The sequence below is a fragment of the Vicia villosa genome, unplaced genomic scaffold (genome assembly GCF_029867415.1).
Source record: "Vicia villosa cultivar HV-30 ecotype Madison, WI unplaced genomic scaffold, Vvil1.0 ctg.002314F_1_1, whole genome shotgun sequence".
Classification (NCBI taxonomy): domain Eukaryota; kingdom Viridiplantae; phylum Streptophyta; class Magnoliopsida; order Fabales; family Fabaceae; genus Vicia; species Vicia villosa.
The window spans coordinates 320,299-338,965 of record NW_026705892.1 but is presented as its reverse complement, the minus strand read 5'-3'; the positions used below and the strand labels follow the sequence as shown (position 1 = coordinate 338,965).

General features: G+C 38.2%; 1 protein-coding gene across 1 annotated transcript; it reads right to left on the bottom strand.

Moving 5' to 3' along the window:
• Nucleotides 1-16,712: 16,712 nt before the first annotated feature.
• Nucleotides 16,713-17,668, bottom strand: LOC131638445 (uncharacterized; the record flags this gene model as incomplete). The annotated part of the gene is made up of 3 exons (XM_058909007.1): nt 17,429-17,668; nt 17,145-17,302; nt 16,713-17,042 (listed from the first exon to the last, which is right to left on the bottom strand). Coding segments are annotated over exons 1-3 (728 nt in total), but the record flags the coding sequence as incomplete, so codon positions are not given.
• Between the last annotated feature and the right edge of the window lie 999 nt (nt 17,669-18,667).

Genomic DNA, 18,667 nt, shown 5'->3' with positions numbered 1-18,667 from the left:
CTTGTGTGCCGATCTTCAAACTGTTGAAGAAAGATCAAGTGGAAAGGTGGAATGACCAATGCCAGTTAGCCTTTGACAAAATCAAAGAGTATCTCCAAAAACCGCCAATCTTGCTACCACCTGTGGAAGGAAGACCTCTGATAATGTACCTAACTATGTTAGAAGACTCAATGGGGTGTGTACTAGGACAACATGACGAGTCCGGCCGAAAGGAGCACGCAATCTACTATCATAGCAAAAAGTTTACCGATTGTGAAACACGATACTCACTACTCGAAAAAACTTGTTGTGCCTTAGCTTGGGCGGCTCGCCGACTAAGACAGTACATGCTAAATCACACCACTTTCCTAATCTCCAAGATGGATCCTATCAAATACGTGTTCGAAAAACCTGCTCTCTCTGGAAGAATAGCAAGATGGCAAATGATCTTAAACAGAATATGACATTCAATACACTTCACAAAAAGCAATCAAAGGAAGTGTGGTAGCTGATCATCTGGCTCATCAAGCAGTGGATGATTATCAAGCATTGAACTTTGACTTCCCAGACGAAGACATTATGCTAGTCAATGACTACAAACAACCAGGACCAGAAGAAGGACCCGAGCCAGGATCCCGTTGGACTATGGTTTTTGACGGAGCTTCTAATGCACTTGGCAATGGCATCGGAGCTGTGATCATTTCCCCTGCAGGAGGTTATACACCATTCACTGCTAGATTATGCTTCAACTGCACTAACAATATAGCCGAATACGAAGCATGTATTCTGGGTCTTAAAGCTGCAATTGATCTAAGAATCAAGTTCCTGGAAGTCTACGGAGACTCGGCCTTGGTAATCTACCAAGTCAAAGGGGAATGGGACACGAAGCACCCGAATCTAATTCCTTACAAAGAATATGTGCTAAGTTTGATTCCTTATTTCAAAGAAATCACTTTCGAACACATCCCACGCGAAGAAAATCAACTAGCTGATGCCTTAGCTACCATGTCGTCCATGTTCAAAGTCAGGTGGGACAACGAGGCACCGATGATCACCATTTACAGACAAGATGAACCATCCTATTGCAATGAGATCGATGCCGAAGGAACAGAAGAAAAACCATGGTTCCATGAAGTAAAAAGATATCTCGAAGCTCAGGAGTACCCTGAAGGGGCATCCATTAACGACAGAAAATTTCTAAGGAGATTTGCAGCCAAATTCTTTCTAAGTAATGGAACCCTATACAAACGCAACCATGACTCGACTTTACTTCGTTGTGTAAACAAGAAGGAAGCAGAACAGATCATGGGAGACATACACGATGGTGCCTTCGGTACTCATTCAAGTGGACATACAATGGCTAAAAAGATCCTAAGAGCAGGTTATTACTGGTCTACCATGGAAACAGGCTGCCATCATCACTCCCGAACCTGTCACAAATACCAGATGTATGCTGACAAAATACATGTACCTCCAGTTCCATTAAGCGTCCTGACGGCTCCTTGGCCTTTTGCAATGTGGGGTATTGATATGATTGGAGAAATCAAACCTACTGCCTCCAACGGACATCGCTTTATCCTGTTCGCTATTGACTACTTCACAAAGTGGGTAGAAGCAGCTTCATTTGCTTCTGTCACCAAGAATGTGGTGGCCCGGTTCATCAAATACAATCTCATTTGTCGGTATGGCATCCCTGAACGGATTATCACGGACAATGGCACAAATTTAAACAACAGAATGATTACTGAACTTTGCACACAGTTCAAGATCAAGCATCATAATTCCTCTCCATATCGACCAAAGATGAACGGCGCGGTGGAAGCTGCCAACAAGAACATCAAGAAAATCATACAAAAAATGACAGTAACCTACAAAGACTGGCATGAGATGTTACCTTTTGCTCTTCATGGTTATCGCACATCTGCGCGTACTTCAACAGGGGCAACTCCATTCTCCTTAGTCTATGGTATGGAGGCAGTTCTTCCAATTGAAATTCAGATTCCTTCCCTAAGGATTATGAAAGAAGCCGATCTAGACGAAGACGATTGGATTCAAACACGGTTGGACCAGATAAACTTGATTGATGAGAAAAGGCTCGCAGCTATTTGTCATGGTCAGCTATACCAAAAGCGTATGATCAAAACCTTCAACAAAAAAGTCAAAAGTCAAGCATACCAAACTGGTGGCTTGGTTGTCAAACGCATCATCTTACCACAAGGTGATCCCAGAGGCAAATAGACTCCCACCTACGAGGGACCATTCATAATCAAGAAAATATTCTCCGGCGGCGCCATGTTGCTTACCACCATGGATGGCAAGGATTTCCCACACCCTGTGAATGCTGACATAGTAAAAAAATACTTCGCTTAAAAAACAGCTCGCTAAGTTGAAAACCTGAAAGGGCAACTTATGCAAAAAAAAAATGAGCATCTCGGTGGATTGAAAACCCGAAAGGGCGATCCAGGCAAAAATTAGAGACTAAACAAATACTATCCCGGTAGGCTGAAAACCTGAAAGGGCAGCCTAGGCAAAAGTTAGGGAATAAAGCGTACAACTGTGTTCCGTTCAGCTGCCTACTCACCGTCAAGATTCAACACATCAAAGACACCGATCAATCCAATCACTTTCTTCCAACAAGTGAGGGATGAGATGCTCGAAGACGGATTGGCCATAGCAGAATTGAAACTTGACTGGATTGTTTTCACATAGCTATTTATCTTTATAAATATTTTCCAAAGCTTTATGACAATTTCCTACTTCTAGGATTGTTGTCTCCCTGTGCTAATCAGCCTATCATGGCTCTTTTTCAAAAAATCAATGCAGTTTAGGCTCAAAATCACTATTTTCACTTTTTCTGTTTTAAATACGTAAACGTCCCAATGATAATTCTGAATGAACATGTGCATTTGAATATGATTGATGTTTACCAGGAAAAACAGGAATAGCATTCAGGTAATGTCCCAATTATCTGGACATCATCCCATCAGAAGAAAAATCCCCAAGAGAAACACATTTCTCAGCAAATTCCTCAATAAGATTTTCTCTCCAAAAGAAGTCTTATCCCCCAGCAGGGTTATTCCAGATTACTATCCTCAGAAGGTGTGATCTCCACACCCGGACTTGGTCAGATAGTGCATCGGAGGATTATGCATCTTCCTCATTCCCACTTAAAAGGGCATCAAAATCAGAACTTCCAACTACCTTACATTCCCAAGCGGTAGTCAAAGATCCTTCAACAGAGTACCATGGTTCTCAAAGAAGTTCCCCAGCCGAGGGTACTCAAACAAGACAAAAGATCATCAACAATCACAATATAGTCATATCCAGATGACTGGCGGAAATTTATTTTCCCAAATAGAAGCTTGACATCATACATCATACATCATACATCATACATCATATATCATACTTCATATATCATACATCATACATCATGCATCATGCGCATATTCATACACATATTCATACACAACATAACATGCATATTTCTCCTTTAGCTCACATTACATGCATCATAAACATTGCATATCACTAACTTGATTTTTTCAGGCAGACGGATATCTTCAACAAAGATGTTCTCAATCACATGCAGTGTTCACCTGAATTCCATGAACGGTTCTCTCAGATATAATCAAGCCGAAGATTCATTCTGATCACTTATCAACTCAAAAACAAGCATCACAGATCTAAAGTCGATACCTCAGATGGTTCCAGAACGATCTAACATCGAAGATCTAAAGCTGATACCTCAGACGGTTCCAGAACGATCTAACATCGAAGATCTAAAGGTGATACCTCAGACGGTTCCAGAACGATCTAACATCACAGATCTAAAGTCGATACCTCAGACGGTTCCAGAACGATCTAACATCGAAGATCTAAAGTCGATACCTCAGACGGTTCCAGAACGATCTAACATCACAGATCTAAAGCTGATACCTCAGACGGTTCCAGAACGATCTACCATCGAAGATCTAAAGCTGATACCTCAGACGGTTCCAGAACGATCTAACATCGAAGATCTAAAGCTGATACCTCAGATGGTTCCAGAACGATCTAACATCGAAGATCTAAAGCTGATACCTCAGACGGTTCCAGAACGATCTAACATCGAAGATCTAAAGCTGATACCTCAGACGGTTCCAAAACGATCTACCATCGAAGATCTAAAGCTGATACCTCAGACGGTTCCACAATGATCAACTTTCAAAATCTAAAGCGGAAAAACTTTGGACAAGTTCCGTAACGATCATCCTCCTAGACTTAAAGCGGTAACCTTGGACGGTTCCGAAACAGTCAACACAAAGACTTTCAAATCCTTCATCAAGATATAATCAATGGATTCATTCTGATGAACGAACCATCAAATACAATTGCCGGGTGGCATCTGAAAGCCCATCTCAGGTAATGTTTCAATCTGCCAACAACATTTCGCAGACGACATTCAAATGCAACTTCCAACATCTCTTCCGATCAAGGTAAGTGCAAATTTTCAGGGCATCTAAATATTCAATCATCTTCTACCTTCAGATTTCAGACAATCTCTTCAGGTTTAAGAAGATTGAATAGGGGCAACTGTTATACCCCAAAATTTGCCCGCATCTTTTTTCAAGAAAACTCCAATCTAAAAATTAAGAGTCTCATATAATCATGGATTTTTATTTCAATAAATATCCTGACATGTGAAATACTTAGGTTTTAGAATTTTTCTTATACAGTATTTTGGCTTGCAGTTGAATTTATTCTTACGCAAACGCCAAATACTGTTTATTACTTCACACATGCTATTTATTTATTTACAGATAAATAGTACTGACACAATTGGTACAGAGTTAAATCTTTTGCAGGCGCAGAATCAGGAAACTCAGACTGTACTGTCAGTTGACAGTCAAACTGCTGGCAGTACAATTCTCAGTGTTTTGTACCATCAATCAAATCAATCTTTTACAATTCAAAATTCCAAGATTTTTGTCCTAGAAGTCTTCTGAATATCACATGATTAGCAGAGTCTCAACACTGCACAAAAATCAGGTACGCTTAACTGTCTCCTACACAAACAGTCCCTGACTAGGGTTTTCTTGTTTTTACAGGAGAAACAAGTTTTTGAGACCTCAAATGGATTTCATGGACATCCATATATCTCAAAGTACCATCACACAAATTTTCAGACTTCAATTCACTCGGACGCACCGTCAGCAGCTCAAACAGTCAACAGACGACCCGTTTGACCAAAAAAGTCAACAGACAGTCAAAAATGAAATTTTTTGTCAACATCCATATTTTGTCAAAAGATTCATCATTTGATCATTGGATGATCATAATTCATCAAGGAAAGATCAAAAATCAACAAAACCCTAAGATTCAAAATTAGGGTTTTCTCCTAAAAAGTCAACTGAACTTTGACTGGCCATAACTCTCTCATCCTTCATCCAAAAAATTCAAACCAAAGCTCATTTTGAAGGAAATTCAATTATATTTCAAATGCAATTGATCCCATGGTCATTACATTCACCATTTGAAAAATATGAACAAAGACATTACAGGTCATTTTCAAAGTCAACAAAAAGACACTTTTTTCAAAAAGACACACAAGGAGCATCAAAAATCATTTTGACATGAGACCAAAGACATTGGTTAGAGGAATCTTTGAGGTTTCCAAAAAGTGCAAGATATCCTTCATATGACAAAAATTGAGGGATTTACACCTTGTTGAAGTTGGCTAAATTTTGGGAAAATGCATTAAACCAACATTGCTCAAAAATGTATTTTTTCCAAATGGGGCCAAGTTTTCATGGTTCAAACATGTTTGCCATGATATTATGGGCCTCCCACGACCAAGACAAAGCCCACACCATTTTTATCCATTTTTGGCTTAATTTTATCTTATTTTAAGATTAAATAAAAAGGAAAAATGGAAGGATAATGGATAGCTTATTTTCTAAGCTAAAGCCACCAAGGAATCTTCAATTATGCAGCAAGGAAGATACAAGGAAAGCCTAGAGCAAGAGTATGGAAAAATCAAGCAATGGTTGCTTGAATTTTAAGCTTGAAAGTCAAAAATTCAACAAAGACAATTAAGGCTTCTTAGCTTAGTTTTTAAGCACTCCATGGCTTATATAAAGGCTAGCATACTCCAACAACAGAGAGAGCACGAAATCAGAGCCAAACTTCTGCTTGTAACACGCTTGTAATCTCTTAAATTTTTCAAAGAAATTTCAAATTCGAATTTTGAATTCAAGTCAGTTTCCATACAAACTAAACATTCAAATACCTTCCTCAAGCATCACTGAACATATTCCAATCATTTCCAAGCCTTGAAACTCACTGAACTAAGCACTACAGGTCACGATTTGTTCGAACTAAAACCGACTTGTATCTCATAATCCATGCATGTTTGACAAGATGTAGACATATATTTGAGTTTAGTTTGATGTCCTGATCGTTTCTGGATATTTAATTAAGGTTTGGTTGAGTAATCACGAAGTTACCATTTTAGGGTTCATAATCTCAAAATTAGGGCTTTCTGAAATAGGCAAAATTACAGGTTCTAAGTGGTACCATTGAATTCGTATGGACTAGACGAATCAAACGGGCATGTCGCGCCAAATTTATATTCATGTTTGGCCCTATTCGCTATTTTGCAGGTTTAGGAGGTATCTATTACAGCGCTTTTATCACAAAAACGTTATTAAAGGTGCTGGCTGGAGGTTGAAGACGATGAGGTGTCTCCACCTCGTTGGATAGAACGCGCGCGCGTTTTTTTAAAATAACCTCTGATTCTGTGCTTTGCAGTCTATGCTTTTGCCATACGCCTCACTTTAATCACCTTCTGATCCACTTGCCAGCTCATCCTACGTCCCTGACACGCCAGTCCATACCATGGACTCTCCAATCAACCACATCTGATTACTATCCTTTTATTTTCTATTTTTATTTTAATTTCTTTGTTAAATTAATTAAAAATAGTTTTAAATATCAAAAAAATACACAAAAAATATTTTTAAGTTGCTAAAATAATATATTATTTTCTGATATAAAAATATTTTATTTTTCTTCATAATTTAAAAATTTTGCATAATTAATTAGTATATATTTATATATTTGCTTTTTAATTATTTCAACCAATCAAAAAAATCATAAAAAAAATTGTTCTTTATATTAAATATTGTTTATATATTATAAACTAATTTTGTACATATTTTGAATAATTTTCTCTTCAAATTTTAATTATTTGTATAATTATTTGTATAATTATGTATTAATTAACTTAATAAATTTCAAATCAATTTCAAAAATTCCAAAAAAATTAGTTTTGTTTTAAAATTAATTAGCAAACATTTTGAACATATTTTGAACTTAAATTTTAGGTTTAAATTTTGTTTCCATCTTTTTCTCATTTTAATTTAATTAATCATGCATTAATTATAATTAAAATAAATCATAAAAAATCCAAAAAAAAAACATGTCTTTATTTTCTTGCAATTTAAATTCCTAGATAAATGTATAGGTTGCCAAACTCATGTAAATAGGCATAGTTTACATTTCCAGCACAATCGATGTAATAGCGTAGATTTATTTTCCGCATTTTACATTTCCGCATTTTAAATTCCAGCACATATAAACTGCGTGTATGTCAAAGATAAAATTGAACCGTTAGATCACTAACTCCAAAAGATAAAATATCTGAATTCAAACACAATCACACTTGCACCTCCTAAGGTAATCCCTTCTCATTCTTTTCAAAATCAAAGTCAAAATTCTACTGTTTCGAGTACAAAATCGAACCTTTTGTTTGTATCCGGTGAAAGGATAGATTTTTAAAGGGAATAGGATAAAGACCTTATAACTCAGGGTAGACCTCCTAATTTGCTTGCTCAAATCAAAACAAACAAAATTCTCATACACTGTTGTTTTTCAAAATAAAACTTTCCAAAAAGACAATACTTTGTATATATCCAAACAAGGATCATTACGAAGTTAACGTTCTTTTTGTTCAAAAAAAACATCTTTTGAAAGATAAAAAACACTTTGTATACATCCGCACAAGGATCATTACAAATTCAATTTACAAAGGTATTTGAAACCACATATGAGCATTTTAAAGAAATTGAAAAGTGATCGAAAACAAGTGAGCTAAGCAAACTTAAGAGCCCATGGATAACCATGGATACAAAGGGTGCTAACACCTTCCCTTTGTATAACCTACCCCCTTACCCAAAATTTCTTAAAGGTCTTTTTTCTGTTTCTTTTATAAACCTTTCCTTAATTGGATAAAATAAAAGGTCGGTGGCGACTCTCTGAATTTTCAAAAATGCGAAAGCAGAAACAATAAAAAGAGTCAGTTCACGTATCTCTATGCGAGAGGTATGGCCGAAAACGGAGGTCCACACAAGGTCACCACCTCCAATTCCAGAGAAGATTCCTTGGTGGTACAATGCTAATGTCACTTGTGCTTTTCATCAGAATGCTCCTGGACATGACTTATATAATTGTTGGCCTCTAAAAAATGAAGTTCAAAGATTAATCCATGCTGGTATTTTGACTTTCCAAGATGTTGGTTATGATGATCAAGCCAATTCTTTGCCAAAGCATGATTGAATCACTATTGATGGTAGCCTGAAGCTCGAAAGATGTTTCGTTCAGCATATGCCCAGATGGAGAGAGTTTTTCTCAGTTTTTAGTATTCTTATTGATTTCCATTTGTAATATTTCTTGTTTTTCAATGCATTGTTTGCATGTAGAAACTTGTTTATTTTTTAATGTTAATGCTAATGCAATGATAATGTTTGTCTTGAAGTAATTCATTCGTTTCACTCATGTTTATTTGTTTTTATGCATTATGATACCAATTGCTTTTGCCAAACTCTTGCTTATGCAAAGATTGGAGGGAGGATGATGATCTGAAAACGCAAAATTTCTGGTTGTATGCTTTTGAATAAGACCCTGCTGATGATGTACAGGCATTGTTTCAAATTCCCAAACACCGGAGATATAAGGAAGATAATCCCTTGTTAACCCCTTTGAGCCTTGAAGTAGGAGTTTCTTTTCTAAACGAAAAAACCCTAATTTTTAACCTGGGGCAAGGTAGTCTTCAGTTAATTTGACCGAGTGTTCATATTTCAAAAAGGATTGTGCATCCAAAGGCCAAGCACGTCATATCCACATCAAAGGATGGATCATGGGAAACCACAATGGTTATTCCCCGCGCATCAAAAGGCTGGAAAATGTGAAACCACAATGGTTATCCTTCATCCGCCAAGAAATGAGGCAGTCACAACCCTCTCAACAAGTCAAGACAAAGTCAATATCATACGATTTGTTCAAATCAAAAGAATGAAAGAAAAAGTGAAAAAAAGAAACAAAAAAGCTCGCTAAGTCAAAAACTTGAAAACAAGTGACTTAGGCAAAAGTTAGAGCATTCCGCTGGACGACCAATTCAAAAGAATCAGTCCAGGCAAAAGTTAGGGAAATAATAAAAAAAAAAAGAGAAAAGAGTGAAAAGTGAAAAGAAAGGACTACAAAGCAAAAGTCCTCAACAATGAACAAATCTGTGTGAATACAAAAATGAAGACAAAAGGGTGACTGCTACTCCAAGAAAGCTTCATCAGGTCCTTAATGGCACAAAATCCTTTTGAGAGATGAATACTCGTGTTCAGTTAACTGAACATAGGACTGGAGAACATCACGAAGATGGGGTGGGCTAAATAAACTTTGAGCCTAAAAATCTTTTTTTCTGAAAACTGTGAACCAGGCCACGTTACAACCCTCAAAAGTCCTAATTGAAGCAGAGTTTATTTCGAAAGCATACTTAAACAAGAAAGCGTTCCTGACTCCTATCGGTTATGCTGAAAACTTGTGTTGGTATCATATGCATACAAAAAATCAATGTCATGTCTTAACTAGTGATTCATTCACAAGGTTTTGCGACATCTTTTTAAAAAAAAACTTCAAGACTTACATAATTGTTGCATTTTCATTATCATTCTCAGAATAAACATTTTTCTGCTTATAAACATTTGTTTGACATCCAGGAAGTTTACATCTGATCATCAGTAGAAAACTAAAACATTGCCAGGGGCATGTTGTTTTCCCAGTATAATGATTTTGCAAGTTTGATTACCATCATGGGGCAAATCTCGAAGACTCTGTCAAGTAAAAGAATGTGCCAAGTTTAGTCAATCTGGGGCAGCTACGTCGAGATTTGACAAATCTCTCCAAAAATCTGTTGATCTGGGGCAGATTATTCCAAGTCTGCATGACGCCAAGGATCTCTATGAACCTTTTTGAGGTAGTTTCCTTTCATAGACCATGTAATCTGGGGCAAGTTGTGAATCCGAAGTTACCTTGATCACCTCATTAGCTTGAAGTACAAAGGTTGTTGCCATGATCAATCCAGAGTATGTCACTCTCTACCAAGAAGTTTTGAGACAACGGTTGACTGTTGGGTTTTCTTTCTCACCTTGTGTTGAGTTTTGAACTAAAATCCCCCGCATGTTAACTTGTTTGCTTTGATGTTAACTTCTTAGTTCCTCTGCAAGTTCGGAATGGTGATTTTCTCCAAAGAAATTTTCTCTGATTTCCCATAATAGAGCTTGATGTGTTGTCCAATCTTTTTGATAAGAAGAAGATGATCTGTAAATTCCTCACAGAGATTGATTAATCCCCAGTTGAGTTTATTCCTCAAGGGGCAAAGCTTTGTTTGACCGTTTCTATCCAGTTTGTTCTTGGAGTTGAACTTTGGTCTCTTGCAATACTATTTTGAACCTCTCTAGGCTGGGAAACCTAGATTGAGAAGGCATTTATTTTGCACCTCTTGAGGATTTCTTCTTTCCTCAACAATGGAAAATTCATTTGTGATTGATGTTCTTATCAGAGACTGAAATATTTATTTTCCAGCAGTGTTGTTATTGCACTCCCTTGGAATTTGTGCTTGAAAGCAAGGGGCAGGTTTTGACTTTAAGCAACTTATGTTATCCCCATCATGTTTTGGCTGACAACAAGCCTCTTTATTTGAACAAGTTTGTACGTCTCCACATATCAATCTTATCTTCAAAGCAAGCAAAAATCTCCTTCAAAGAGTAAGTTTGTTCACTACTTTTATTATTCCCAACGGGTCAGTAGACGGCAATCTTCTCCGGAAGATAGTTTGTCCACTTTTGGACTTCCCAAGCAGGTCGACAGTTGACAATCTTCTCCAGAAAATAGCTTGTCCGCTTTCAAAGTTCCCCACCAAAGTCAGCAAATGGCGGTCTCCTCCATTAGAAGACAGTTTGCTCACTTTTTCCTAAGATGGGTCAACGAATGGCAGTCTCTTTCAGCAGAAGACAATTCGTTCCGCTTAAGGATTTCTCGACAGGGTCGGCAAATGGCAGTCTCTTTCAGCAGAAGACAGTTTGTTCCCTTTGAGATAACGGATGGCAGTCTTCTTCATGAAGACAGTTCGTTTAAGAATTCTAATTTTAAAGTCAGCAAATGGCAGTCTCCTCCATTAGAAGACAGTTTTCTCACTTTTTCCTAAGATGGGTCAACGAATGGCAGTCTCTTTCAGCAGAAGACAGTTCGTTCCGCTTAAGGATTTCTAGACAGGGTCGGCAAATGGCAGTCTCTTTCAGCAGAAGACAGTTTGTTCCCTTTGAGATAACGGATGGCAGTCTTCTTCATGAAGACAGTTCGTTTAAGAATTCTAATTTTAAAGTCAGCAAATGGCAGTCTCCTCCATTAGAAGACAGTTTGCTCACTTTTTCCTAAGATGGGTCAACGAATGGCAGTCTCTTTCAGCAGAAGACAGTTCGTTCCGCTTGAGGACTTCTCGACAGGGTCGGCAAATGGCAGTCTCTTTCAGCAGAAGACAGTTTGTTCCCTTTGAGATAACGAATGGCAGCCTTCTTCACGAAGACAGTTCGTTTTGCTTAAAAATTCCTCAGCAAAGTCAGCAAATGGTAAGTCCCTTCATCAGAAGTGACAGTTTGCATCCAGTTCCTTTTCTCAAGCCATGTCCTTGAAGAAGTTGATCCCTATTCTTAGCGGCAACTTATTGTTCTCAGCAGCTTATCGTCAACCATTAAGGCGGTAATTCAATTTGCTTCTACCTTCGACTATTGAGTTGGTAGCTTATCATCAACTATTGAGACGGTGATTCGGTTTTCTTCTACCTTCAACTATTGAGTAAGAGGATGGTCCACGAATCAAAATGTTATCATCAATGGTACGATGGTGTGTTAACGAAAAATTGGTATTCTGATTCAGGATGCGTACTTTCTCATCCCCAGTGAAAGAGGATGCCCCCCCTTTATCATCTCCAGCGAAAGGTGATTGCTTTAACCTCTCTGGTGCGAAATGTTTCCCCAGAGAAGTTTCTTTTCCCACCAAAGTTTAATCTCTCCAACAAAGTCTTGCCTTCCCCAGTGGAGTTATGCCAGTAAGACATTTGTTCCCCCGGTGGAGTCCTTTTCCTCCCCAATGTTGTCGTGTTTTATCCTTATCATATGCATTCATCGCATAGCATCTTAGGTTCAAAAATTGTGCTTTATATATTTAAGTCTCTTCGATTTCGTCAAAACGAAGATTTCCAATCATCGTATCTCCAAATCGAAGAAACTTAAATAGGGGCATCTGTCATACCCCAATTTTTGACCCTAAGATTACACATCATTTGTATACCAATCATCAATCAAGAGTTTCATCTTAGAGATCTGCTTGTGATGTTGTGCTCAATCCATCGGCAAAGGAATCATCGAGCACCCATGTTTTAGTCTTGTATATATTATTTTACTAACCAAAATACCAAAAATATTGCCTTGTGCTTTTGTATGTTTGTGTTTTGTAGGTACCAAGTCAAAACATCCATCAAAAGGAGCATTTTTCAACATTTTCACTATGCAAATCGATTTGCATAAGGTGTAAATCGATTTACACAACTGTTTATGCACCAGATTTGCTTCTGCCATCAGTGCAAATCGATTTGCATAAGACAGCAATCGATTTGCATAATAGTTTTTGCCCCAGATTTTGCCTTTTTTCAGCAATGTAAATAGATTTGCATAAAGTGTAAATCGATTGCACCAGTGCGAATTTGGAAAAATGAAGGCAAATTTCAGCTTTTGAAAGTGTTGACATCATTTGCAAGCATGGGAAGCATGACTTAGTTCTTACATTTGATTCTCTACATCATTTAATCATAAACCCTCATGTGATTGCATCAAGACCATTGGATTTCATTTTTGGCTCCAAATCCTTTTCCCAAGCCTAATTCTATTTTCCAATCCTAACTCCAAGCCACAAAATTTCCCAAGCCTAATTGCTATAAATTGAGGCATTCCCCTCCTCATTTTTCAAGCTTTGATAGCCAAAAAACTTATTGCAAATTCATTTCTTGAAGCTTTGATAGCCAAGAAACTTATTGCAAATTCTCTCCTCACCTCTTCCAAACCCCCCACTCAAAGCTCTCATTTCTTCCACAAAAATTAGTGAGTTACATCTTGAACCTCACTAATTTAGAGCTAAAGCTCAACATAAACACTACTTTTTCTTCATCAATTGTGAGAGATCAAGGCTTGTGGTTGTGTGTTCTTGAAGAAGATTCAAAGTTTGTGAAAGATTTGGTAAAATTCTAGATCCATTCCATAATTCAAGATGTGATCCATTGTTGTTTATGCTTGATGCACCTTTGGTGCTATATTGATGAGATTTGCTTGCTTACTTGATACATTTTCGTGCACAAATTGATCCAAGATCACAAGGTGTTTGGTTTTATGTTTAAACAAGTTTTCTTCTCTTTATTTGCTGTTTTTTTTGAAAACTGTGTTGTGCAAATCGATTTACATCTTGTGCAAATCGATTTACACAACTGAAAACTGCGCAGATTTTGAAAACAGAGTTATGCAAATCGATTTACACTCTGTGCAAATCGATTTACACTGGGCAGAATGCTGATTTTTGTGGTTTTTGACTTGTTTTTGGTTCTAACTCATCTTCTACTCCATTCTTTTGATATTTTCTTTGAATCACAAGTTAGAGGCCTAATTTCTCTCTAATTTCAATGGACTTAGGGCGTCGATAGGATGAGAATCCAAATCCGCAAAATTAAGTGATTGAAATTATGGATGAAAGGAGCTTTTAATGTGGTTCCATCTTTTGTTTCTCTTTATTTTGATCGATGAAAGTCTTAATACCTTGAGAATTCTTATGGATTCTTGGTAAAGACTAGATCACTCACCATTTTTCTTTTCGTGCGGTATTGCTTTCGGAGAATGATCTACATATCGCTTCTCTCGCATGCATTAGCACATAAAGTTTTGACCGGCCTCGTTGTAGGGTGATTTCTACATAAATCACTTGGCGATCTGCTTAACATAGCGCAATATTTCGTGTCCCGAATAAAAAAATATCAAATATGGAAGAGAATTGTATGCGGTTGATTTAAGACTTATGGAAATTTATCGTGTAGTCGCTATGATTTTATCAAGCTTCTGATAAAGTTTCCATTGACTTTAAATCCGAGAACATCCTTCACTCACCATCGATCTTCATTACTAACTTTGATAACATACTTGACAAGTTTCAAGATGGTTATCTTTAACATCTAACAATTGACTTTAATTTCCGCACTTTATTATATTGCTCTTTATATTTCTCGCTTTATCGCTTTATTTTATCATTTCATCATATTTACATTCCGCTATTTTCTCTTTGTCCATTTGGACATTTATATTCCGCTATTTTCTCTTTGTCCATTTGGACACTATGTTTATGCTTCCGCTATTTTTCTTTTGTCCACTTGGACCATACTTTACTTTTATGCTAAAACACTAATAAATAACAAAAAACTAAAAAACACATAAGGCTCTTTTTGGACTATTGGTTACTATCCCTAGCATTTTGGAGATTCGGACTTATGGACTTAGTACCTCTGGACCCTCATGATATTGTTACTCTGCTGTTATTTTGTCTGTCTGGCATTGGATTGTTGTTTGTTTGTATGTGCAGGTATTTCCTTGAAAGCCCTTGATGGTTAATTCCAAGGCATTGATATAAGGATTTTACCTGAAAACAGCCGTTACTCTGCCCGATTTTCGTCAGAATTTTAATGTGCTTAATGCAAAATGGTGCTAAGATAATAAGTTCATCTGGATCCCCAAGTGGTAATGTGATGGTTTAGTATTGATATTCCAAAGGATGGGAAATCTACCTTGACTCATAATGTCAAGTGTTGGCTTCTTATTTCGGTTAGACCGTTTCTTTCCTTAGCTTTTATTTTACGCAATAGGATATCCTCTTCATCTCCTCCCATTCTTAAATTTTCAAAATCTTCTCCCTTTTTCAAAAACCTTCTTATGTTTGCAAACCTTTTCAAAACCTTTTCTTTTAAAAACATCTTTTGCCCTTAGTGGCCTTTTTCTTCAAAAAGTTTAGACACCGTTAATTGTCGAAACGAGTGGTTATACCCCACGATTTTGAAATTGATTGATATAATGAGATCTTTTCCGCGTGAGAGAGCTAGTGGCATACTCGTTGATTTTATCCGAGTTGGAGCCCTTCTTTCATTTGCGATGCAAAGAACTCATTTGTTCTCATGCTCAAGATCAATGGCTGAGTATTTCTCTCCAACGACGATAAAGTGTTTATTCGTTTTTAAAATGTTTTCCCTTTTAAGCGGAACTACATTAGCTCTGAATTCTCCATTGCATCGAGGTATGTAGGCACAAAGCTTAACGCTTTGCCGAGCTTATTTTAAAAATAAAACAAACCGTTTTTAGCACACACACAACACAGATTTTCAAAAAGGTTCCTGTGGAGTACCACAGATATGAGGGGTGCTTTAAACCTTCCCCTCATATAAACAACACCCGTACCTAAGATCTCTTCTTTTTGTTTTAAAAAAACAAACTTTGGGTTTTATTCGTTCTTTTCCCTTTTCCTTTGGAAACAATAAAGCGCGGTGGCGACTTTCACTGAAATATTGATTCGAGTCAATCCTATGGCTTCGATATCAGATTTTCCCCGCTACACACAGGCGCATACTTCTGTCTTTCTTCTTCACCAAAAGAACAGGAGCTCCCCATGGAGAAACGCTGGGTTGGATAAAATGCTTAGCAAGAAGCTCTTCCAATTGACGCTTCAGTTCTCTGAGTTCAATAAGAGACATCCTATAAGGAGTGATGGAAACTGGGGCTGTTCCAGGAACAAGATCAATTGAGAATTCCGCTTCCCTTTCCGGAGGAAGAGAAGTGATATCCTCAGGAAATACATCAGGAAATTCGCACACCACCGGGATCTCCGACAATTCAGCTCTCACAGAAGGTTCTTTGGAAAGAACCAAAAGAAAGGATCTTTCTTGAGAAAAGAGATAATTAACCGTGCTGATTGTACCTTCTATCAACTTGGTAATTGCATCATCGGAAGAAGTCTCTTCAGCAGGAATGAATATGGCCTTCTCTTTGCAACCAATGTACACCGAGTTAAGAGACAACCAATCCATCCCTAGAATAACATCCAGCCTCTTGAGGGGTAAGCAAATTAGATCAATCGGGAAGTCACGACCATTAAAAGACACCGAACAATCTTTACAAATTAGTCGGGCTCCCACAGTATCATCCGTTGCCGAAGAAATAATCATAGGATTGGGTAATGGAGTAACTTCCAAACCAAGTCGGTAAACACACTCGGTAGAGACAAAAGAATGAGTGGCTCCACAATCAACTAAAACACATAAAGGTTGATTGTTAACATAGCACGTATCCGCAATGAGATTGCTGTTTCCCTTGGCCTTCCTCGAATCCAAAGTGTAAACACGACCTGCAGTCTTCTCAGGAATCCTCTTTTGTGGACACTGTGGAGCTATGTGGCCCTGCTCGCCACATCTAAAACAAATCACAGAAACAAACTTGCACTCCCCGGTATGCTTCCTTCCACACTTGCGACAATGGGGCGGTTGAGCCGACTGATCACCATAAACCTGCTTCTTCTTTGGTGGGGGATTACGGGGCCTCAAGTGTTGAGTAGATCTCCCTTGCTCCCTAAAGTTAGTCCTGTTCTGGTTCCTTTCTTCTTGAACCCTCTTCAAACTGTTTTCAGCAACATAGCATTGCCTCAAACATTCAGCATAGGTGGTGAACTCTCTTTGGGAAACACTATGAGCAATGTCGGCCCTCAAACCCATCATAAACTGATCAATCTTCCATAGTTCATCTAGAGCATAAACAGCTTGTCGGGAGTAATCAGCCAAGTCTTCAAATTTCTCTGCATATTCTGAAACAGACATGTCACCTTGCTTGAAGTTCTGGAATTCTCGCTCCTTCTGAGTCCTCACACTATTAGGGAAATACTTCTCCAAGAATGCTACTTTAAAGTGTTGCCAATCCTTAGGAATCTCTTGTGTGGTGAAATAAGTGGATGCAGTGTTCCACCACCTAAGAGCTGGTCCCTTCATCTTCTGAGTAGCAAAGATCACCTTCTCTTCTTCAGTACACTGAATGGCTTGGAACACCCTCTCCATACCAGCTAACCAATCATGAGCCAAAAGTGAATCAAGTCCGCCAACAAACTCTGGAGGATCCATCCTGAAGAAGGCACGAAAATCAGGTCCAGCTGCAGCTTGAGGAACAGGAGCTTGAGTAGGAGGCTGTTGTCCTTGCATGCCTTGCATCATTTGAGCCATCATCTGGTTTTGCTGCATCATCTGCTGCATCATCTGTTGCCAAGGCACGCCTGCACTTCCGGATGGTTGCTCGGGCTCCACATTCCTAGTTCTGGGCCTTCCGGGACCTCTGCGTTGCTCAGCCATCTCCCTGTCTGTCCTACGCATGGAATCAAGTTGATCAGGCTCAATACCATAAATAAGACATAAGGAATCATACTGATTATACACATATGAGGCAGAATTGTACTGCATTATGATGCGTCTTAGCAAAGTCGAGGATCGACCTGCTTTGATACCAACTGTAACACCCCACACATATTTGTCTAGAATAATATGCATAAAGTATTATAAATGGTTCATAAGACAACAAATACATAATGTTTTGCAGCGGAAAGTAGAAGTACATGAGTACATAAGCCGAATGTATCATGGCCAAAATACAAGTACATCATATCAGTACATATCCAAAATACAATAGATAGTAAGCACGATAAGAAATAAAAGAAATATCCAAGCATCGCCAAGAGATCTAATCCATCTTTCCCTTACTGCGATCTTGCCTCGAACCACCTGAAAAAATAAATAATTGGAATGGGATGAGATTACTAAATCTCAGTGAGTCCGCCTATCCTATTAGTCCGCTCGGATCTAAAAGGAACATACAAAAATAAACGAATCCACCATGGATTCGGGGTTATTCTCACTTCCGGTACAAGTACGGAGTAAACAAGGCGACTCGTCCACCATTGGACTTGTCTCAAGCAAATACACATTGTATAACAAACAAGTATGCAAACCCGCATCCATACACGGGGAATCCAGAAGTGTAACAACCTCGGCTAGATTATGGAATAAATGCATCCTCGATGAGTAACCTCCTGCTTATATGTCAAGGGACTTGTACAAGCACACTGCAAGACGGTTAAACGGTTCGCACAAGCCTAAATGGCCGCGAGATGACTTTTGCCTATATGGCATCATTGTTCCGTTAACCTTCTTCACGCTAGTGAGTTACGCCGAGTACAAACCGCCACCTTGACGCCTGAGCCC